Source organism: Coturnix japonica, chromosome 11, assembly GCF_054131305.1.
Source record: "Coturnix japonica strain WE chromosome 11, WE-NBRP24, whole genome shotgun sequence".
NCBI classification, from domain to species: domain Eukaryota; kingdom Metazoa; phylum Chordata; class Aves; order Galliformes; family Phasianidae; genus Coturnix; species Coturnix japonica.
The window spans coordinates 16,532,906-16,557,031 of NC_140673.1; the positions used below are offsets into that span (position 1 = coordinate 16,532,906).

The 24,126-nt window shown below is 39.4% G+C and overlaps 3 protein-coding genes across 16 annotated transcripts; 2 read left to right on the top strand and 1 right to left on the bottom strand.

Moving 5' to 3' along the window:
• The first annotated feature begins 134 nt into the window (after positions 1–134).
• CTBS (chitobiase) lies at positions 135–15,379 on the top strand. Of its 5 annotated transcripts, none has more exons than XM_085512193.1 (9): positions 135–285; positions 485–623; positions 1,617–1,825; positions 2,446–2,617; positions 3,508–3,605; positions 4,375–4,536; positions 5,503–5,688; positions 13,680–13,859; positions 14,455–15,379. In XM_085512193.1, the coding sequence occupies exons 1-7, from the start codon at positions 157–159 to the stop codon at positions 5,686–5,688; spliced, it is 1,095 nt and encodes a 364-aa protein (XP_085368319.1). In that variant the 5' UTR covers positions 135–156; the 3' UTR covers positions 13,680–13,859; positions 14,455–15,379. The 5 variants fall into 5 exon arrangements, with proteins under 5 accessions (XP_085368319.1, XP_085368320.1, XP_085368322.1 ...); XM_085512194.1 differs by having other exon boundaries at positions 14,099–14,555; XM_085512196.1 differs by lacking the exon at positions 485–623.
• Positions 7,258–20,543, bottom strand: SPATA1 (spermatogenesis associated 1). Of its 10 annotated transcripts, none has more exons than XM_015870396.3 (14): positions 20,313–20,543; positions 19,195–19,293; positions 18,223–18,329; positions 16,928–17,045; positions 14,326–14,379; positions 13,912–14,236; positions 13,569–13,763; positions 12,397–12,538; positions 12,179–12,245; positions 11,147–11,261; positions 10,321–10,446; positions 9,569–9,738; positions 8,412–8,510; positions 7,258–7,681 (listed from the first exon to the last, which is right to left on the bottom strand). In XM_015870396.3, exons 1-14 carry the CDS (start codon positions 20,541–20,543, stop codon positions 7,577–7,579), a joined length of 1,953 nt encoding a protein of 650 aa, XP_015725882.2. In that variant the 3' UTR covers positions 7,258–7,576. The 10 variants fall into 10 exon arrangements, with proteins under 10 accessions (XP_015725882.2, XP_015725881.2, XP_085368314.1 ...); XM_015870395.3 differs by having other exon boundaries at positions 13,569–13,817; XM_085512188.1 differs by having other exon boundaries at positions 16,928–17,072; positions 20,313–20,381.
• GNG5 (G protein subunit gamma 5) lies at positions 20,441–23,582 on the top strand. The gene is made up of 3 exons (XM_015870418.2): positions 20,441–20,595; positions 21,722–21,877; positions 23,341–23,582. Exons 1-2 carry the CDS (start codon positions 20,515–20,517, stop codon positions 21,845–21,847), a joined length of 207 nt encoding a protein of 68 aa, XP_015725904.1. The 5' UTR covers positions 20,441–20,514; the 3' UTR covers positions 21,848–21,877; positions 23,341–23,582.
• The last annotated feature ends 544 nt before the right edge of the window (positions 23,583–24,126 follow it).

Consider the following 24,126-nt stretch of genomic DNA (forward strand, 5'->3'; position numbering starts at 1 on the left):
CCTCAGTGGAGATAATTTTCTCCTGCACTCGCACCGCCCCAACCAGAACCCTCCAGCCCGGACCCAGCACAGCCCTACGGGGAGGAGCTGCAAGCTCCGGACCCGCCCCGCCCGCCGGCACCGCCCGCGGAAGCGGAGGTCGCAACGGGATCTAATATGGGGCGTGTGGGGTGTGCGGTGCTGCTGCTGTTGCTGGGCTTCCTGCAGCTGCTGGGCCGCCCCGCTGCGTGCCCCTGCCAGGACCCGCGGCTCTGCCAGACCATCGCGGCCACCCGCGACTTCGAGGTGCGCGTCCCGGCGGCTGCTGGAGCTGTTCCTGCGGGGGGGAGCGGTCGCAGTGCGGGGTGACCCTGTCTGTCCGGGGGTGGCTTTGGGCAGCATTGGGCACCTCAGCCCTTGGCTCCATGCTTTGGTCCAGCAGAAAGTCATGCTTTGTAACAGAGTAGGGTTTAGAACTGACGAGATGGCTTCTTACCACCTCTAGGTCTTTGTGTTCGATGTGGGGAAGGAAGCCTGGAAATCCTATGACTGGTCAGAAATTACAACCGTGGCAGCTTTTGGGAAATATGATCCAGATCTCGTGTGCTTTGCTCATTCCAAAGGCGCCAGGGTAGTACTGAAAGGTGGGCTGCTGCATCGCTATGTGGGTATTTGTTGGTTATTAGGAGAATAATGTATGTAGCACTGTGTCATTTCACATTTGCTGCTATGCAAGGTATTAAAAATCAGTAAGGAGTTTAATTACTAAGAGGATAATGTGCACAGGGTTATCATGCCATGATATTTTGCATGTGCTGGTGTGCATGGTATTAAAACCAACCACATCTTGTGCCACAGTAGTAACAAAACCATCCCAGTGTAAATGAAAGATCTCTAACAGAGCATCACAGCAGTAGGAGAGCAGGGAAGAGGAGAGAGAAGGAAAAGCCTGTTGAAGACAAGTATTGGGGTCTGTGTTCCTCATGTCATGCACAGTACCCAGAAGACAGGGTAAAAACAGTGGTTGCAAGCTATTTTTAGTGTTTTTCGCTTCACTCAATCCTTGTACTCTACATGTATGAATTTGAAAGCATGAATACTCAGAAGTCCACATACAAAAGCTCATTAGGAAGGCAAAGTCCGTCATGTGAGTCTCCACATGTGTGCTGTAATCAAGCCTTGGATCTGTCAAGGCAAAAACAGGATCAGAGACCACAGTGTGGAAAACAACAGAGGTTGAGCATGTGCATCAAAGCAGAAAAAGGCAGTTTCTTTGGCTCTTTGGAAATGCAGGAAGTCAATTGGCTTCAAGAAAGGAAGTGTACAGTGGCTGAGAGTAGTGGGCAGAAGGAAGGAGATGATTAAAATTGTAGAAAAAAATAAATAAATCCCAAAGGAACTTTGTGTTAAACACAGCTGACCTAAAGACATTCGGTAATCTCTCCTGGTTCTCAAAGTTATACTTAAAATAAATTAAGCCCTTTCTATTATCCAGGTATGGCACAAAGATAAAGTAGATACCAGTATACACGTGGGGACTTTTATTTTCTGTCTGTGTCAGTTAGCTTAGTAAAGACAAACCTTTTCTCCTTACTGTGACACAAATACATGTTGACTCTTGGAGCCCTCTTGTCTAGGTGATGTACCTCTTCAGGAAGTTGTTGACCCAGCTAAAAGAGCTGCGTGGATATCCCAGCAGGTAGACCTCGCCAAAAAACAGTATATGGATGGAATTAATATAGATATAGAGCAAGAAGTTAACGAAACCTCTCCTGAGTATTATGCATTAACGGAGCTTGTTAAAGAAACTGCAGATGCTTTTCACAAAGAAATTCCAGGATCACAGGTAATGAAAATGTACCATATACAAACATTAAATTTCACTTAATGGAATACAGGGAGTTTTAAGAACGCTGCTTAGCATGTGAATGTGAAAAAAAACATGCAATGCTAATGTGATATTCTCATCAGTTGTTAATTATGGATGTTGGATATGATATCCTCTCATAAGAATCACCTCTTTCACCTATCTGAATTTAAATGGAAGAAGGGTTTCTCTGAGATTCATAGGTTCAGTGTTATTGGCATGCTGTGTGAGAAGCCAGTTAGCATGGCCTAATGAATCTTTGAAAGCACGGCCTTCTAGTGTAAAAGCAGTAAACTTTATTTATGATTTTGATACTATAGTTTCTTTGGTGTTTGAAAATTAAGTGGTAGATAGTGAAAAAAAAACAGAGAAAAACAGCATCTCTGGTCTTGAATTCACAAATAATGGCGGTCACTGTTTATTATCTATTGTTTGTTTTGTCAGCTGAGCAGCTTCTCCTTCACTTTATTGGTATCACTGTGTGCTAAACGTTGTGCAACATTTAGGAAATACTGTCTTTAGAACTTAAAGCTCTTTGTAAGCAGAAAACAAGAGTGCCAAAGTGCCATACGTGATACTAACATGTCTTCTTCCTTGAGGTAACATTTGATGTGGCCTGGTCCCCTGCGTGCATCGATAGGAGGTGCTACAACTACACCGGGATTGCAGCTGCCTGTGATTTCTTATTTGTGATGTCTTATGATGAGCAGAGCCAGATCTGGAACGACTGCATAGCAAAAGCCAATGCTCCTTACCTTCAGTCTTTAGTTGGTGAGGACAAGACCGGTTCATAAATTTAAACACTTGTTTGTTAACACAAATGGTTAGAAAATATTTCCTTTTCTTAGAAATATTTTCTGATTGTACTGAGGTTTTTTAGTAGCCTCAAATACATGGGTTGACCTGCTGGGAAAATAGCATCTCAGATCCCTCTGAGGACAGACCATTAACAGTTGCATTCTCACTTGTAAAATCATTATCTTGCACTCCTGGCTATGGAAGAACACTTCTAGCATGACAAAAGGCAGTTAAAGCAATGGTATCTGTCTGGGCTTGCAAAGAACCTGCAGCATTTGTCTCAGCCTTGTGATCAGTGCTGGTTCCTTTGAAGTTAAAGTTTAAGAAACGATTCCTTTGGCAACAGTGTGGATTTATTTTCTGCTGGTGCAACTGTTTACTCACATACACAGAGAGCTGGATTTTGGAACAGATAGATTTGTTTAAAAATAAGGATAAAAGAGAAAGCAATGATTTTAAATTGGAATCAGTTCTCTGATTATGCTCCCCACACACACCCATAAGGAACTGTCAGCACAGGTGAGCTGAGAGACAAATAGAGATAATCAATCTGATCAATCCAGAGCTGTCTGGTTTGGGGTTGGTTGGTTGGTTGGTTTGTTTTCTGTTTTTGTTTTGCTAAGAAGTACCCAGTGAGGATAGTCTGAATTACTGTAAATATATTAATGCTTATCAGCACTACTGAGAAAGCTGCTACTGGCAACAGGAAGAGAGTTTGAACAGAGTCAATTTGGGACTGTGCTGGTAGGAGTTTACACCTTAGTTTCTGTCCAGGGATCATGCAAGTCCTGTGCTGACTATGGCTATAAGTCAGTTGGGAAAATGCAGTCATGCATTTTAATTTTTACTTCCTTCAAAATTAGGGTATGAAGATTACATTGGTATGGGCATCGATCCTAAGAAGCTTGTGATGGGCGTCCCTTGGTATGGCTATGATTACGTGTGCCTAAACTTAACTGAGGTAAGATTCACTGTATGATTGCAAATGAATAATCCTTTTTTTTTTTTCTTTTTCTTTTTCTTCTTCTTCTTCCCCCCGCCCCCCCTCCCCATTCTTCTATGGAAGAAACCAGGGAGATATTAGTAATCCTGTTTTTGGATTAGGAAATACTGTGGTCTAATGACTAATAGCATAATAGTAAATCTAGGACTTGAGACTTTTCCTTGCCCTGTTTGCTTATCAGTTATCTTCCTCATTAGTAACCTGAGCCCTGTAATACCCAAGCAACATGTTTGAGTGACTAAAGACCTATAGACGCTATCTATATAGGAGAGATGATGTCCAAAGGCTCTGCAGTGCTTGCGTCTGCCTTCTCAACACAGTGATTAAGCTCACTGCTAAAACATTAGGTGCAATAAATGACAGTAAACCTGTGGCTGTTTCAGTACAGCAGCTTATGGATAAATCACAGCATCTCAATCTGCATTGTACTTAAGAAAAAAATCTAAGAGTAAATTAGAAGTGGAAGGGAAATAGATAAGACAGTTGTGTAAAGTGAATGAGAACCAACCAATCCTGTGATACTGGGTTTTAAACAAAATGTAACTGTATTAATTTACTTCTGTCTTGAAACAACATAACTAGCACAGAACTTCACGATGTAGGAGTTTTGGACTCCCAGTGCCTTTTGTGACTTTGTTCTTGTCTGTCCTGCTATTTTGGAGTTCAGTAACTGTAATGTGAACTCCAGACTTCTGCTTTTTTTTTTTTTTTTTTCCTTTTCCTTCAGGATCATGTTTGTTCCCTTCCCAAAGTGCCATTCCGTGGTGCCCCTTGCAGTGATGCTGCAGGGCGTCAGGTGCCGTATGGAGCAATAATGAAGCAGGTGAACAGTTCTATTTCAGGGGCCTTATGGGATGAGGTACAAAGCTCTCCATTTTATGAATACAAGGTATGTGTCTCTTCATAAAACACCACACGTTATGATCTACTTGTTTGTGAACCATAGTTCTTTGACTATAAAATTTTCAGGGTTAGATGTTTTCATCTGTGTTTTCTAGTCTCTTTTTTTTTTCCCAGTGCAGTAAAGGATGACTGGATTTTCATGTCTTCTGTTTCTAGTCTGAAAAGGGGATGTGGTGACTGAGATTACAGGAGTAATGAAGGTTTTCACTGCAATGTATCGTGTCAAAAGGGGTATTTTGTTCAAAGAAATCCTTTAGTTTGATTCTTCATTGTTACAGATTTGTGGTGTTGAGGACTGATTTAAACCAAAAGAGATTCTAGGATGCTCTTAAGCTTTTCTAGACTAGTGGCTTGGGTGTTCATGTCTGCATTTGATTTCTACATAGAAATACTAAAAGGGTCCACCAGTGATTGTACTTAACATGAACACCACAGTTTGTTTCTTTGGGCAGAATTTTCAGTGTAAGGTGTATATGATCAGGTGGTGTAAGAAGTGACCAGGTAAAGGCCACATAATTTTCCTAAGAGTTTTACAACTACCTCTAAAAGCCTTTATTGCTGGAAAAAAGGGACATAGTTTCTAACTAAATTTACATGCTAGTTTAGATAGCATGTCTGAGATCATAGCTAACAAAAAACAGTAGAGATTATATAACATAGAGAGTCTTCTCCTCTAAATTCAGTTAAAATACATCACTTTTTTATATCTTAAATTATCTACATAAAATTATATCCGAGTATTTGACTTATTTTTTTTTAATTGTCCTGTGTGAGAAACAACCATAAATCAGGAAAGTGTTGCAATTTAAATATACACAGCTTGTATTTTTGAGCTTATAATTGTACTTTTCACTGTACTGAATAGAAAGTATAACAAAACTCAATGAACTTTACTATATCCTATTTACATGGGTAAGTATATACTGACATTATCTATTTTCATGTTTCTTAGGATTCTCTTGGTCGCTTCCATCAAGTATGGTATGATGACCCTCGCAGCATCTCTCTAAAAGCAGCATATGTGAAGAATCGAGGTCTAAGGGGCATTGGCATGTGGAATGGAAACAGTCTTGACTATTCCAAGGAAGCTGTAGCAGAAAAACAAACTGAAGCAATGTGGCAAGCCCTGATACCCTAAGTATATGAAATAGTGAACTACTTGATTTAGAATTATGAAAATTAGTCCTTTCTGATTATAGCATATAGCATGACAGATCTGGACTTTTTATAAATATACCATGTTTACAATCAAAACTTTCAGAATTATTGAAATTCATCTTGCTTTTTTCTATGTAAACCTGAAATTTCATTCTTTCTAAAGTTCTAGTGTTAAAGGTCTAGTTAAAGGTCTAGCTTTACCTGTGCACTTTAAATGACTTCTCATCTTTTTCATTTTTCACAACTATAAGAAGTTAAAGCTTGAACCTAGAGTGTATCTGGTAACAAGACCAAGTGAACTTACCGGGCCCATATAATAATGGTCCTCAGCTGCTAAGGCTGCCTGATGCAGCAGATAACCAGTCTGTGCTCACATAGTTGCAGACTCAGCCTTCTGACTCCCAGCCCAACGTGTATTTCAGCAAAGTCATTTCAGAGTATGGTTCAACACAGATTACTGATAGGCAGATTGCTGCTTAGATGCAGCTTGGTGAAACTTGTGCTTAGAGAGAAAATCTTTTATACGTCAAAGGAATTATGTAACATGAAGTAGTTGCCCTTAGAGTTTTTATCATTCTTCTTCTTAGAAAAAAATGTTCAGTAAACACACATTTCACCATGTAAACTCTTTAGTTTCAAAAGTCACAAATCTTGGACTTTATCTTGAAGAGACAGCATGGGATGGTGTTTTCTACCATTTCAAACTTTTCTACTTCTTCAAAACTAGAAGTCAGCTTATTTAATGAACTGTAAGTATATTTTTCCCACACTTCAAGATCCACTCAGTTGTCTGCACTTTGTTTTTAAGTGTTTCCTCTGAGATAGTAGGAGATTATATTTTCAATCTAGTTAGTTAATATTTTTCATAAAATAATTTGCCTCAGGAAATTGTGTAACTTGTTTGAGTAACAGTAGCCATGGAGAGATTGACTGTTGTCCACAGGATTTTTTTGTTAAATAAAACACCGTCTTCTAAGGTTGATAAACACTGTTGTCTGTTTACGTATGACTTGTTTCACAGCTTACGGCCCACACTGCTTCTCAGAAGTGTCTCCTAACCAAAGTACAACCACGCTCTGCTTGAGCAACTCCAGTAATTAAACTTAAATTAGATACGTGTAGCTGGTTCTGCTATTTTAATATTAATGCTTTAGCACTAAAAACTTTTTAAATCTTTTCTTTAAAAATAACTCAAAGGAAAGCAGACTGTACAGTACCTTAAGTAGCACCAAGATCATAATTACAACTTATTGAAGACAAAGCTTCCATCTTTCACTAATTACAGAATAAGGCTAATGTTTATGCAGCTTTCCTTTGAGAGAGGAAATAAAACCACCTGGATATGAAAAAAAAAAAAAAAAAAAAAGATTTTGTTCATACTTAATAATGTAGCAGTAATACACTGATATTTTATAGACAAGTATACACTTAATGACAAAAATACACTTCAGTATATAGATAAACAAAGATTCTGTTCTCCTTCTGCATAAGGAGATGTTAAACATGTATCAAAAAATTAAATGTGTGTCCCAAAATCTGACCAGGAGACTTTAGATTATAGGTTTATTAGCTTACTAGGTATGAAAGAACATCAGCATACTGATATGATGTCACAATTCACTGATTTACACTCTTAAAATAGTTTTGTTTTAGACACATGACTAGGTTAAACTGTAGGTTCACACAGCTGATAAACCTTTCAGTAACAAGACTTAAAAAGAAGTGAGTTGCAGTATGTTAGTAGGCTAGTGTACAAATTCCACATCACTTGCATAGCTGATGTCTTTTTACAAGAGAACTTTAAGAACATACAAACAAACAATATAGAAGTTCTGATCTTCTATCAACATTACTGTTGAGTCATGCTCTTAATTTCCAGATTTCCCAGACTGGAGAATTAAAGCTGAATGAATCTTCTTCTGTGTCAGTTCTGCTCTCAGGGCTCGTAAATCTGCTATTGCCTGCTTTCTCATCTGCAGAAGAAGCAGACATTTAATGAATTGTACTTTAAAGTAGTTTTTGGAGTTGATGTGCAAATGTGCTTATATAACTAAGACTGATTGACTTTTATGCAGGATGGCTGAATACAGGGTACATCTTTTATCTTTAAAATCTTACATGTCTAATTAGATAGACAGCTTTGTCCTAACACTTGACCATGGTGTCTTTCTTTAACCATGGAATTAACTACTTTTTCTAGTCCTATAATGAAGGAAGCATTATCCACCTTATATTACTCAGTAAACAGTGCCACAGAAAATCTCTGTGATGCAGATTTAAAGCATTCAAAGCTGGACTGCTATCCAGTATGAAGGCTTCTACCATCATCTTCCTTTCTAAGTGAGCCATAGGCAGCACTGATATGGAATATAGTAGTTGACAAGAACTTCCATACACCCGGGAATTATTCTGCCTTATTTTTTCCTTATACCTCACCTAGTAAGTAAGTTTCTTGAATTACTTCTAATGAAAGAGACTGCAATATAGTACCTTGAAAATTTAAGTAAGCACTTCAATGCTAAACTTCCAAAAATTCATCGACTAACCTGATGCTCTGAAGTGCTGAATTGGTGCTAGTTCCAACAACTTGGAAATAAGATCTGTTAAGCAAATATTTAAATCTTCTAATGTTTGAGAAGATCTTAATAGATAGTAACATTTTGGCTACTTTAATTAAAAGGTTTTAAGATAAATGCAGAGTACCTTAATTTCTATTACGAGTTTCGTTTTTGTATCATCCAGCTTCCTTCTCAGTTGATCGAGTTCATGCTGCAGTGTTGTAATCTGGATGATTCTGTTATTCTACATGAAAAACAAGAACAAAAACTTTAATGTAGTTCAGCATTAAGGCATCTGTTCCTTCACTAGTTGCTACTTCACCATGCAGAAACAATCCTTTGGACTCTTTCCAATTCTGCTCTCATTCATCCTTCAATGCATGCATGCTTGTCCTGGTCTATATGCAGTCAGCTCCCCAACAGAGCATGGCTCTCCTCAGCACACACTGGCCTCCCTCCCTTTTCCCTCTCACTTCACAGATCAGAACTCTTCAGTAACAGCACACAGTTTGGTTTATTTTAAGCTTTAAGTTGTGCACATCCTAGGAGCCTAAGAAGTCTGACTCCCCAAAAAGGACACTAGCATACTTCGACATAGCTTGTAATAAAAATGTAGTATAAAAACTATTTGTATTTTTATGTTTTAGATATTTATGTTAATACACATTTATATACACTGTACAGCCATAGATCATCTCCGACTTTTCTGACAAGCATAAGACACTTCATGTACTTCCTATAGTTCATATATTTTCCTAGTCTAGCTTCAGATTTGCAAATACACCTGCTTCTATTATGTATTTATGAAATTAGCAGCTGTGATTATTGGGAAGGGCATTTACTCTTTTTTTTTTTTGTAATTCCTCTATATACTCTCCCTAGTCTGACACCAGCACCGTAACACAAAACTCACGCTGCTCAACAGTCCCAAGTGTAACCATTCCAAAAACTACAGAGATGTCTCTTCTTCAATTCATTACCTCTTCATATGAAATTTTGGATTATTAGAACAATGTAGAACCGAACAACTCAAAAATCACGCTGAACAAAAGGAGATTTTATAATGAGACAGTACTGTACAAACACAAAGCAGAAGGATTCTAAAGCTCAGACTCAAGCCTTCACTCTTTGCAACAAGAATGGGATGAAGTAACTATAGCGGCCACACCGCAGGTTACTGAGGAATACTGGACTGTTACAGCTGGTTTAGAAGTCACTGGTTGATGATGAATTTGTTGTTTTCATTTATATTTTAAATCAGAAAGAGGTTTTGTAAAAAGATTAAATCATTTAAGCTCATACCTTCAAGTTTGTTGTATTGTTTGGTTGTTTTCGGCTATCTCTGGCTTCTAATTGCAAGAGTAATTTCTTGTGGCAAAGCTCCAAATCCTGTTGCAGTTTGCTTAAAACATCCTCCAGTGAAGCTGTAGCTTTCTTGGTCTCAAAATATTTCTTCTTCCATTCTTCACGAACTATACAGGAATGCATAATACTGTTTGTTTTTGTTAATCTTATTCTAAGGTTCACTGAAGACTGTAATGACAAACTGATCTCACAAGATTTAATTGGCCAATGCAGATATTAAAAATTAGCAGTGAGTTTACTTTAAAAAGAAAGAAATTTTTGAAAATCTTTGTTAAAATTACATTTGCTATAAGTGCATTAGAATTTTCACACAGTCACTTGCAACATGAAGCTCTCTCTGTCTTTGAAGATATATCAGGTCAAAAACCCAAATTCTGTTCAGCCTGGCAACTCTGCATGTTTCAGCTGTGCAGGCCCTCCAGACCTGTTAAGACAGTGGTGCCCGCCACAGTCCAAAGTCCACACCATCACTGCAGCAGCACTAAAGGCTTTATGCAGAATTCATAGGACTGCCACAGAAGAGCAGGAGAAGACATTTCTTCTAATGAGCCTTCTCATTCTCAGAGCTCTTGCTTAGCCAGCTGCTCTTTATGTAGTTAAACTCACTGACAAATAAGTTAACCAACATTCCCACATTGGTTTCAGTATTTCTCTATCATTCCAAATTCCAAAATAAATTAAAAGTGTACCATGATATCTTTTCAGTTTATTTTGTTCCAGCAGTGTTTTCACTTTTTTGATCAGTTCTTCTCTGTTTTTTTCCATGTGCCTTCTATCTTTCTTCATTTGTTCCAATTGTTCTACCATCATGTTTTCTAAAGATATTGTAATTATATTTAGCAATCATCTGGACAGTGTAAGGAGGAAAGATCAATCAAGATTTTTATAATCCACCCATAATATATCATGCCTAAAACTCTGCTAGAATAGGCAGTAGAAATTCTTCTATTTTAATAAACCATCTACATTTCGGAGATGGCTGGCACATTAGAAGAAAATGAGAAATCCAGCATGCATTCAGGTATTTGTATACATGAAACCACTACAAACCCTGTTAAATGCCAGTGCAACATACTGGAAAAAATACTTTCAGAAACTATTTAGATATATATACATTGAAAACTCCTGTCAGATAAGGACAAAAAAGCCTCTCAAGGATTACTTCCTGCTCAAAATATTTTTGATACAAACTGTAGCAAAATCTTGCCTTAAACGATACATGGCAAATAGGTAAGATAATATCTCACACTAGTGTGCAACAGCAGGTCAAACATGAACATTTTTGATATTTTTCTCCTATAATCTATCTGAGAATCAACAGCGAGTGATCATCTTTGCTACATTCTAATGTCAAGCAACAGTATTTCACTCAGTCTCCCTCTTTATCTCCCCCATTTTCCAAACATGAATTAAAGTTTCTAACAATCTGGTGAATAAATATATGCACAAATTCCTTCAAAATGAAAGTATTTCTGTCTTCATTAACCAGTCTTGATTACATGTTAACTCACATACTTTCTGCCTGAACTGCTGGAACTTGAGCTGGGCTTACAGAAACTGCCAGAAGAGGTAGACTAGGAGAAGTATATTCTTTTGGACAAGTAGGATCATTCTGCTTGTTCTCATTTGCCTAGTGGGTCAAAAGACAGGTACATGATTTACAGTCCAGAACAGTTACATTAAACAAACATTCTGAGAGCAGTCTGAGTGATTGTGAAGGATTAATGGATCCTGAATACAATATTATTCTGTGTTACCTGTAGGAATGATTACTAAATTCCAAACAAATGGACATCTGCCAACAGAATCAGAACAGTCAACACTGAAACTGCAGAGGAAAACACAAGGTCCAAGTCGTACACTATTGCTAAATCCTCTTGTCCGTGTCCATAACTTCACAAGATGCTGACAAACCCATATAAAACCAGGAATTACTGGCTTTTAAACTATACTCACTGGATAGCAAATGCTGGGCTGCCCATTTCTAACCCAGCACTTACACATAGGTGATAAGTAATAGTAACAGTAAAGCCATTATGCTGTATGATTGCAGACTGTGTCTTCCAAAATAAGTCCTTATTCTAATGGTATGACAAAACATGCATATGCTTTAAATAATTTTATATTTTTTAATGAAATGTATAGTTTGAGATGAAACTCATATTTACCTCATTGGCAATAATTAAATTATAGAAACTGTCACTGATAAAGTCAATACAGTGACACTATCAAGAAATAATAATAATAATAATAAATAATAATAATAGTTGGCTAATATTAATAAGATTGAGATGGTTACTATATAAATAGATTATAACCAAAGGTATCACTTTCCAAGATTTCATTATTTAGAAACACAATTGATTTTTCATTAGCAAATCTCCAAAGTAGAACTGCATGAATTAACTTTTCTCAGTTACCCTAAAATCTACATCAAACATTTCATATTTCTAATGAGTTACTTGTCATAAAATGACCCTTTTTCTAGGGGGAGGATTATGCTTACTGCTCCACATTACAAAGAATATTCTAACTTGAAAAACAAACCTGATCATCCTGGTTTTCACCAGATGCAAGAACAGTTACAGACTTGCTAGTTTGGTACTGCAGCAACCTAAAGATAAAATCAAAGAAGCACATGATAATAAATAGAATGATATGGGGTTTATTTTCCATTTTCTTTTACTTATTTGAAGTTCGTAAAATAAGCTTCTAGTTGTGAATTAATGGCATTCACTGTTTTGTTAGAATCATTACTTACTAACCTTTGGTTTCTGTGTGTGTATTCTGTGCTTTGGTCTTTCAGTGTTTTATGAATTCCAGAATGCTGTGTTCTGTCTCCTCTCAGTTTGACATCTTTCTGGTGGTCATTATTTTCCATGTCTGTAATTAGTCTGGTGTTTAGTTCTGTGGCAGGATAATGATAACCAAAATATATAGATTACAATCATAAAATTCAAACACTTTTGACTATAAATCAGTTCAACACATAAGGTAATCTCAAGGGTGAAGAATGTTTTTGTGATTAACACAGGAAAAACAAAAGAAGGCTCACCTTTTTATATTGACTGTAAAATTATACCTAAATATTAAGATTTGTCTTTCAAAATTATTTCTTAAAAAACTATTTATTTTTATCACTTTGATGCTAATTCAATAGTGGTCACTCCAATCCAATTTGAATGCTTTGGTCACTTCTTCATTGGTAATTGCTAGAAATTTAGGACCATTAAGAACATTAGATAACTGTTCAGAGACTTAAATGCCCTCAGTATCTTAAGACACCCCATTTTAAAGAAAATAGTTAATAGATATCATTCAAAGAACATTTTCTATTTGAGCACAGAACTGCTACCCAGCTTATGTGAGCTTTAAATCCCACCATATTCTTGTACTATCCTCACCGCAGTCCGTTCAAAGAGTTCTCTTGCCTCTCAGTTTTAGGAATGCCACTGTTCACTGGTATTAAATAACAGTAAGTACACATTAAATAGGAGGGAGGGTGGAAAGCAATTTTCCCTCAGAAGTAATGTAGTCATGGATAAGATAACAACGAATGATGAAGTGAATAAATTGCTTTCTGTGGCTTCCTGATAACATTTTTTTTTTTCATTTAAAATTGCTTTTGAATTACAGGATCATTACCTTCCAATCTTTACAGTAGCTGCTTACCAATTTGTTTCTATATTAAATAAGATCAGGCAAATGCACTGACTACACTGAAGTGTTTCTCTCTAACAGTACATAATGATAACAAATCACTCATCCAACATAAAAGTAAACTTCTTTGAAAGATAATATTATTTTAAAAATTAGAGTACTGTTCTGACAGCAATATTTCAACTTATGCTGTACCAGCAGATTTTTTTTAATTTAGCTTTACTCTGCCCATTTTCTAGAAAGCTTAGTTTATCAATAAGATGACAGTGAACTGTACCTTTTGGATATGTCATTAGATTTTGATGTATTTGATTATTTTGATCTTGTTCATCACTGTGATTTCCATGAAGAGTAAGAGCAGTTTCTTTGGCTTTGTCATTCCACTTAGGACCATGAGGCTTTTTTGGATCCTGGCTGAGATGGCTTTGCTGGGAGTTCTTTTGTATCATACAGCTTCTTCCAGTCCCTTGATCTGCAGGATTTAAAAGACTTGATGTGAAGAGAGATCCCTTAGATTCAATTTGATCTACAAAATAATTGATATAGAAAAGAAAAATATTATTTCACGGTAAGTGTTATCTATGATAGTTATTCTTCCTCACTGCACTGGTTAAACATACCTTTCACTCTGAACTGTGTCTGTGTTTCTGTCATCCTGATGTGGTCTTGCTCATGACTCACATGCAATACTGGAAGAGATTCTTTCTCAGACCATTCTGCAGGACTGCATGCTTTCTGATTTTCTAGCTGATGACTGCTCTGTATGCTTTCTAAAAATTTTTTGCTTTCATTTTTCTGTTGGGGAAGATGAGGTAGTCTTGACCCATGACCATACCTATCAGTTTCTGCATGAAAGCGATGTCTTTGTTGTGTTGATGATGATAATGGACCAACATCTTCAAAATATTCCACTCGAGGTAATAAATATAATTCAGGATACAGTGCCTAAAATATGCAGTATATTAACCAGACATAAAAGATGACCAATATACAAGGCTTTTAAAATGATATCTTAAATGCCATAAAATACATACATAAGGGGGAGCAAATGACTTCAGCTCTAGCTCTGCTTCTTGCTTTGCTTTCACCTGGAAGATAAAAAACAGAAAATAACTGATAAAATACTTCTCTTACCAATAATGTTGTGCATTTTTCTTCTGCAGCTGCCTGATGGAGAGAAGAAACATAGAACACTGCTCTGTATTCTTACACAGCACTGGAACTATTCTGTCTATCTTTCAAAATTTAAATCAGACATGCAAAAGTATATGCCTATGTTTCTTCTATGGTTCAAAGTACTCAACCTGACAACAGCAGCAGTAGAAAGTTCACCTTTACTAGAAGTTGCTTCAAGCCAAATCTGAATAGAAATGCCAAGTCTAACATAATTTCCTCTATTCACCTCATTCAACAGTGCAGAATATTTAGTGTCTATAGAAAAAAAAATTGATGGCTCTCCTAGGTCTTGTAGTATTTATCATCTTGCTATTCTTTGTGTGATGTATGTTGTCAGATTTCAACAGCTGTTCTTAAAAAAAAAAAATAATAATAAAAATCCAAGATAATCAATGAGAACTGGAGAGAGCATCAGAAAACACCATTAGAAAAAAAATTAAAATTCTGACCTTGCAATTTAGCAATGAAATAACAAAACTGAACTAGACACAGGGCCAAGTTCTGCTCTCAATAATGGCCACACAATGAGACACAGACAATATAAAGGAAAAGGAAGAACAACTTCAAATGGTTTTGACTGATGTTCATTTCTCCATTTAAACACCTGCACTTGCAAGCAGACTACAACTCTCAGTACTGTTTACATTGTAAACGTTGTGAAATGGAACACTGTGAAAATAAACAATCTCAATAAATATTTGATCATGGAGAGGTAATTCAATTAGGTTACCATGACCCTAAACAATAAATAAACTAGTTATTTGGTTCATTGTTTTAACCCTTTGTTACAAAGCAAATATAAAGCAATGCTAAATTATATCTTCATTGCTAAAAATCTTGGCTTGTATCTACTAATGTATTTAATTGTCTATTAGAAGTAAAATATGTTATTAAATCCCTTATTATTCTCAAGAGAGCTGGAAAATTTCTCCAGTTACCTCAGATCTAACAGCGAGGAAGAAAATATACCATCTCAGTTGCTAACATCCAGTTAAAAACACCTGAAATTTTTGAAGACTTATTCATATTTTCAGATTCAGGTTGCATTGCAGTCCTGAGGTTCCTATTCTAAATAATTGGTATTTATTCTAGATTTCTGTGTGGGTAATTTCAGTGATACTGACTACAAATGAAATTAGGAACATCACCAACTTTCTGCCTTGTATTTAATTTTGAAATCCATTTCCAAGCAGGTGAAAAAAGTCTTTAATATCTATAAACATATCCATACAAATATCTATCTACATATACCTATCTACAGGTTTTTTGTGTGTTACTCAAATGCACTTCCAGTTGATCTGATATTCAAGTTTATTCACTTTAGCTATAGTTTGTAAGATAGCTAAATATATAGGGAATCAGAGTTTAAGGCTATTTTTAAAGGCTATTGGATGGGTAGCATGTTCCTCCCTTTTAAGGAATTCTTTCTTACTCAAATCCCAATGCAAATTCTTCAAATGACATACTCCTAACCACGTACTGGCAATAATGATCTTAGGGGAATATTTTTTATTCAGCTAGAAGAGTTGAATTTAATCTATTGTCTTAGCATCTTCCACTAGATTGCAACGAATTACATCTGATGATTTAAAGGATAACATGCCTGTCCAGCTGTGTGTTTGCATTTGGGTAAGTAGATGCTCTGACAAGAGCTCACTCTAAAACACATCTAAAAATGAATGCTGAAAGAGCTCCTAAAGTTATCTAGTAGGTGGCATCCCTACCTAATGCAGTGGGGTTGGAACTGAATGATCATTAAAGTCCCTTCAAACCCAAGCCATTCTACAAGGGCTACTGCAAAAGTAATGCCTCCTGTTTTACTACACTGGCCTATTACGTTGGCCCACAATGTCAGAGGTAGATGTTTGTGGGATGGCTTTAGATGTTGAACCTTCTCACCAATATCCCATTAAATTTTGTTGCCATGTGACAGATAGCAACAGAGGGGCAGTCTGTCAGAATGGCATCTGACACGAAGTGAGGATGAATCTAAGCTGTGTCAATGAATACCTCCATGCGAGAACAATGGCACCCATTGCCATTCATTGATGCTTGCTGAATGTTTATGGAGACCAAAGAGTGAATGTGAGCACAGAGGAGTGGTGGGTGGTGCAGTTCAGCAGTGTGAAAGACAAGCCACATTCTGGACAATTCGTATACAGCTGTCACATCATGAAATGAAAAGCATCTCAATCAGCTCACCTAAACAAGTTGGCTAATGGTGGTGACTACTTTGAAAAATAGCGCTCTGTAGCTGAGAATCTGTTCTATCAGTGTTATTACTCTCTTTGTATTTGTTGTAGTTTCCATGGAAATAAATAGGAGGCACTACTTTTGAAGCAACCTAGTTACAATTCAATGATGTCTTCTAATCTGCAGGGACTAAATCCATAGTTTACATTATAAAGCAGAAGTGCATTAAAGAAAAGAATATATAGATATGTATATAAGTGAACTTACCACTGCAAACTTTTTCCCAATGCATTTTAAAAACTGGAATTTGTCTGCAACTGCAACTCCACCCAGGTACTCTCCAAGCTTCTCCCGTAGCATTCTTAGAGTAATGTGAGGAGACACCCTAGAATGTTGTTATTCATTAATACATCTGTAAGATCAAACAACGATGGCTAGTTAGTAAGAGGGGGAAGATAATGGTATTTAAATGTTGGCTTGCATGGAAAGAACAAACAAAAAAGGGAACTGTTTTTTGAAACAGTACCTAATTACGTATAGGTCAGAGATGTTTGGTGTGGTAGAAATCAGTACATTGTATCATGTTATAGTAGACTGGTTTACAAAGGCTGCCATTACACCAGCTAGCAAGATTCACACTTAAGGAATCCCATATAAAGCAAGTATATGAGAGTGCCTGAAATTTGAAGAAGATTCCTTTAGGAATGAATAACAAAAGCATTGGAAACTACAGTCATACATTTCCATTTGGGTGGACTGTCAGATGTCCACATTTAAGCAGCAAGGACAAGAGGATAATTCATCACCTTAAGTGCCAAGCACATTCCTTTGGTTTTCTCTTCTCCACCACTAATTTATAGTGGGGTGTGTGTATATATACATGCAAATGTATTTAAAATCAAAACCAATCACTGTAATGCGAACATTTCTATCATAGCTTCAAGATGACAGTGCTGATGCAAATACAAATTAGATAATTTAATCCACTACAGGAAATCATGCAAATATCAAAGTAATGAACTCGATTCCAAAATCATCATATTATAGAATCATATTTTCAGCCTGGGTTGAAAAGGACCTCAAAGATCATCTAGTTTCAACCCCCAGAACCAGGCTGCTCAAAGCCATATCCAGCCTGGCCTTGAATGCCTCCAGGGATGGGGCATCCACAACCTCCTTGGGCAACCTGTCCCAGTGCATCACCACCCTCTGAGTGAGAAACTTCCTCCTAATATCTAACCTAAACCTCCCCTGTCTTAGTTTAAAACTATTCCCCCTTGTCCTATTGCTATCACTGTAGTTCCCCCTCCTGTTTACACACTCCCTTCAAGTCTTCAAGTCTTTCCCAACCTTAATGATTCTATGAAATAGACATGGGCACCACTTATTCTCCAGAGATGAATAGAGAACAAGTCTGTTCTAACAGGCCTAATTATGCTTGGCACTTAACCCTAACCCTTATAGAGCAACAGCTAGACCAGATGCCTGGAAAACAACACAGAGGACCAACCGAGTAAGTATTTTATAGGTGTTATCACATTTGGGACTAAGAGTGTGCTCACCTTATAAACCCAGCTGAGATGAATTTGCTGGCAAGAGCCACAGGAACTGTATTCAGCTTGAAGTTCCACACTTCCTCTGGGACAAAAAAAACATGGAGCTCCACCAGCTAAACAAATCAAGAACAGACAGTCTTAACAGTAAATTATATTATAATTCTCTCTTACTAACTCAGTTTTGCTTAACTGGACTTTCGGTTTTGCAGGCAGGAACGGTTTCTTTAATGCTGGTACTGATCCAAACAAGGCTCTATCTGCAGTGATGACCCAATAGACTAGGACAGCAATGAGCAGAACAGTCTGTGACTGCCGGCTGACGGCACAGAAATAAGTCACATCAGAACAAGTGGAAGTGAGAGAAAAGAGAGCCTGTGCTCCTACTGCATGTCACTGTGACAGTGACGGATACAGCCTAACATAAAGCATATGGCATGAATACAAGAATACTTCAGCTAAAATCATACCTTTATTCATCTCATAAACGTGGAAAGCCATAAAAGCTTGATCCAAATTCAATAGAAAGCATCAGTAAGAAAAAAAAATTCTTCTTTTTTTTTTTTTTTTTTTTTTTTCCTGGTAGTTATTAATAACACTAATGACTCTGGAGCACAGAGTCTTGGTAATGCTTGCAATGCATTGCATTGCAATGCAATGCTCACCCATGGTGCTTTCAGACCTGTGGTCCTGGTGGGACCTCCTGGTCTGGGTCCTGGTACTTCCAGCAAACAGCAAATGGTGCTGGCAAGGAATAGGACACACCTGAAAATCATTCCCAGTTTCCACTCCAGGCAATATGCAAATAAGCTAAATTAAATATTTATTCAATAGTTGAGTAAATAAAAACTTGAAAAGGCACATTTTTCCTCCTCAGGTCTCCTTGAAACAGCATAGTCTCGCTTATTTTAATATATACATACATTTGTTCTTACTTATGAAATCCAAAGAAGCTCTATGGAAAAGTCCAAAGCCACTCACCTGGGATGTCTGAGGCCTCGTTTGACCAAACATGTTGCTTGCTGTGCCTGACCACAGTGGGTGCCAGATGGGCTTAATTTTCCTTCTGATTGAAACATTCTTTAAAATTGAGTTTCATGACAATCTGTCACTAGAGAGGTTCCTTTATTTTCCTTTCCTACTTATGAGAAGCACGTATGTGTGCCACAGCACGTCCCCTGCTCACTGAACACCCACTGCCCGTGCCCCCAACACAGCCTGTCACCTGAGTGACGGCACACACTGGGCCCGCTGCCCTCACACTGCCTGCAGCACTTCCTCCTGGCATCTCCCTAGGTGATTTCTGTGTGCCCAAAGACACAAACGAGACTCCCGCAGGGCTTGGACTGAACTCTGACAACGGGCCAACGCTGTGAGTCAAAGCCCAGCCACCTGTATGCGGCACACTTGGTACCATGCCCTCTAAGCCTTCGTGTCACAGAATCACAGAAATGTAGGGGTTGGAAGGGACCTCTAGAGATCATCGAGTCCAACCCCACAAGCCAAGGTGTCACAAGCCAAGGCGTGGCGGTCGCCGCTGGATGCTTTCCGCAGTGACACATTGATCTGCTTCTAATCTGTGGTTTGCACGGGCAAACGCAAAGCTCTCTTGATACCGTCTCTGCGCTTTGCCACCCTGGGTTTCAAACTGCCTTCTTCACCCTTCCCGCACAGGCACCACCAGCAGGCGACGGCCACACAGAATCACAGCATCACAGAATGACCCGGGGTTGGAAGGGACCTCAAGGATCATGTAGTTCCAACTCCCTGCCTGGCAGGGCCACCAAACATACACCTTTACTAGATCAGGTGGCCCAGAGCCCCGTCCAACCTGGTCTTGAACACCTCCAAGGACGGGGCATCCACAACCTCCCTGGGCAGCCTGTTCCAGGGCCTAACCACTCTCCTAGTAAAGAACTTCCCCCTAACATCCAACCTAAATCTTCCCTCTTTTAACTTAAAACCATTTCCCCTAGTCCTGCTATTGTCAGCCCTTTCAAAGAGTTTACTCCCCTCCTGGGAGTAAGTTCCCTTCAGGTACTGAAAGGCTGCCACGACCCGTCACAGCCTGAAGACAGCCCCACCGCTCTGTGTCTCACCCCTCCCCGGCCGGACCCCACACAACACGGCGGTACACTCCGATTCCCGGCTCTCCGCCCGGCGGCTCCGCAGCGCCCCTCGAGGCGGTCCCGGTCCCGGCCCCGGCGGCGGTTGCGCAGGCGCCCCCGGGCCGAGAGTTTTGGAAGCGCCGGAAAGTTGTGTCTGGGTGTTGGGTGTGTGCCGCCTGCTGTCACTGCCACCATGTCGGGCTCCTCCAACGTGGCGGCCATGAAGAAGGTGGTGCAACAGCTGCGCCTGGAGGCCAGCGTGACTCGCGTCAAGGTGAGCAGCGGGGCCGGGGCGGCCGCGCCGCCATTACCGCTGTGGGCCGCGCCCCACGGCGACCCTCGGAGGTGGCCGGGCCGAGCCGCGGGGCAGGGCGAGCAGGGCCGGGCCGGACCGACGGCTCCCAGCGCCCTCACGACCCTTCCTGGCGGCGCCTGCGGCACCGACCCGCGCCCCACAGCCGCACCGGCAGAGCCTGACCCCCGGGGGTGGCCGCGTTCCTTCCCTTCGCCCGCCCCACCCTTCCGCGTCCCCCGGGGCTGGCGGGGGTTGCGCTTCGGCCCAAGCGCTGCTCCGAGCGGCAGCTCTCCCCTTTCATTTCCGTGGGCTGGGAGCGTCCGCTCCCGTCAGGCTGCTGCTGCCCGAGGCGGGTCAGCAACAGGTTGCTTGGCTGCCTTCTCGGCCCTGCGCTGGAAAATGGAGGCTCCGCTGCCAGGCGTGCCGAGGACGTGTCACGGCGCTCCCCGGCTGCGATTGGGCCTTGTCTCATCAGAGGCGCTACGAGAAAACAAGGAGGCTTTGTGCGTTTAACAAAGCGCTCCTCAAGACAGAATCACAGAATGACCCGGATTGGAAGGGACCTCAAGGATCATGTAGTTCCAACCCCCCTGCCTGGCAGGGCCACCAAACATACACCTTTACTAGATCAGGTTGCCCAGGGCCCCATCCAACCTCGTCTTGAACACCTCCAAGGACGGGGCATCCACAACCTCCCTGGGCAGCCTGTTCCAGGGCCTAACCACTCCTAGTAAAGAACTTCCCCCTAACATCCAACCTAAATCTTCCCTCTTTTAACTTAAAACCATTTCCCTGTGTCCTGCTATTGTCAGCCCTTTCCAAGAGTTTACTCCCCTCCTGGGAGTAAGTTCCCTTCAGGTATTGAAAGGCTGCAGTGAAGACGTAGTTCTTCATTCACGTTTCATACCTGGAGACTTTTTAGCATTAATTTTTCAGATACTTTCTATAACTTGTTGACTGACAAAGCAGAAAACGATTGTATGACATCTGCTTGGGGTGTACTGCTGAATCACTTAACAGCATTAAATATTTTATTTCTTGATGCAATTACATCCTCTGCTCAGTCTGATCAGTGAGTACTAACACCAGCTCCTCCTACACCCAGGTTTCTCAGGCTGCTGTGGACCTGAAGCAGTTCTGCCTGCAAAACGCACAGCATGATCCCCTGCTGACAGGAGTATCATCAAGTACAAATCCATTCCGTCCCCAGAAAGTTTGTTCATTTTTGTAATTACGTGGACTACTTAGGTATCTTTCAGTGGTAAGTTCTTAAAGAATCGAACTTTCTTCTGTCATTAAAAATAGGCTGCTTTAAGTGAGACTGTGTTTAAAGCATTCCAAAGCTGGTGTTGGTCTGGATCCCCATTTCAGTCCTTTCCTCCCAGACCAGCAGGGTAGCTCTGTACCAGCTACAGTTCATAAGTGGGTAGTAGTTGGATGTTAGAGGGCTTCAACCCATTTCTGCTATTGAAGCTGAAGTAGTTGGGGGCCAGCTGTTACTGAGCTGCTGTCTAGATTAACCTGGCCGTGACGTAGCTCTCTTGCAGCTTCCTTCTATGTTAAAAGCATCATTTCCTTTTTTCACATAGGATTGCCTGAAAGGTGATGTAGTAAATGCTGATTGTAGCAGATGAAGCAGATTTTAGTTCTTAGGACTTAGCTTTTAAAGGAGCACTTCCCAAAGAGGTTAGGTTAGTGATGCTCTCAAAGGAGGGCCCTGTCTGCTACAGAAAATACCCTCTAAGTCAAAATTACATAGGCCAAGAATTGTATCAACACCCACTTCCCCCTGAAACAGGCTACTACATGGATTGCAGTTCAAGTAACTAGAAACTGTTACGTATTCCTTCGTACTTTCATTCTGAACTTTCTCAGGTTCATTAACACTGCTGCTGTCATTATTAAGACAATTGATTGGGCATTACCTGAAAATTCTTGTGATAAGATAGAGATCAGGTTTAGATTCACAGAAGTCTTACCAAGACTACGCATCACAGAGCTCTTCTAGAGTAGTTCTTTTGAAGGTTCATAATGAACTTTGTAAACTATTCATTTGTAAAAGATAACATTTCTGAACTGAGTTGTGTTCCTAGTATTGTTGCTCCAGCTTTAAGCATAGGGTAAAACAGGGTTAATATTTTTTAAGTTATTGCCCCTGCATACCTTTTCCGATTCTTTTTGCTTATAGCTACAGGCAAAAGCCATTAGAATAGCAGTTTTACTTAAGCTACATACACAGAACAGATTTATTTTCTCCCTTTCACCTCTTGCAAGCACTTCCTCAAAACAGTGAATTTCTGAGTTGTAACCCTGGCATTTATGAGATGAACCAATAGAGTTCATGCTTGCACAGTCTGCACCAACTCTGTAGAGTGAAGCGGAAGCGTGACTTGTTAAGTTACCCAGACTACCCTGCTTTTCAAAGGCGAGGTAGATGCTCAATATTTCTGTAGTCATCAAATGACCAGAAGCAACTTACTCTGCCCTTCTACTTAAATTTGGCTTCCAGAAGATGCGTTATGTTGGCTGTTTTGTAATGGCTTAGATTATTTTCTTGTACCCTCTGAAGGATAGCTTCATGGTTTTGAAAGCTTATAATTTAAGTTCTATTAAACAACTGTAGGAAAAAAGGGATTTCTTTTAAGTAGCTGTCTATGCATATTCTTAGACGTAGGATTGCTTCTTACCTCTGCTCTAACCACCTCATTTTGTTTTGTTTTTCAGATCTTTTAGCATCTTTTCCTAACTGCTGATGTCTGTAGGGGCAGAGTGCCTTGAGGAGTGGCCTGGTTTGAAGTCTGTACAAAAGCTTAGCTTTAATGTGCCAAATCTAACTGTAAAATGCTACTGTTGTCAAACCTCTTACCATCTACCTCTCCAAAAGAACTGTATGCTAGTTACAATAATTCTGTTCATGAGGGAATCAGTTTTATATACCAAGCAAAAAATAAAAATGTTTTGACTTAGTTTTGTGTTGAAGTTAATTTAAGAAGTTGGGATGTGTTGACACCCCATCAGCTATTCCATCATTCTTCAGCAGCTAAAGATAATCACAAGAGCTTATCTTAAAGTGTTCTGTGGTGCTACAAGTGTGCCTTGGATTAATACTCTTGAAGAATGAGGCTTCATCACTTAGAAGCAGAGTAGAACAGCAAAAAGTAGGTTTTGGCTCTTCTTTTTTCAACTACAGCTAACTTTCCTTAAAGATCAATTTGATTCATTGGTGTACTTTTAGCCCCTTATTTTAATACTAAAAAGCACAACTTAGGTACGCAATGGAAAGAAAGTAATCCAAAAGAAAACTGAGCTTTATAGCAGCCATCAAATGCACAAATTTAAGCCAAAACAAGTTCATTCCACAGGTAGTACCAACTCAATTATCATTATCACAACTGAAAAAAGCATAAAGATTCTAATGGAGAAAATCCTGTTCAGAGATCTCACCTGTTCTACTGAGCTTCATTTACTTCTTGGAAGCTGGCCTTATGAGTTAACTGTTCTGTGTAAATA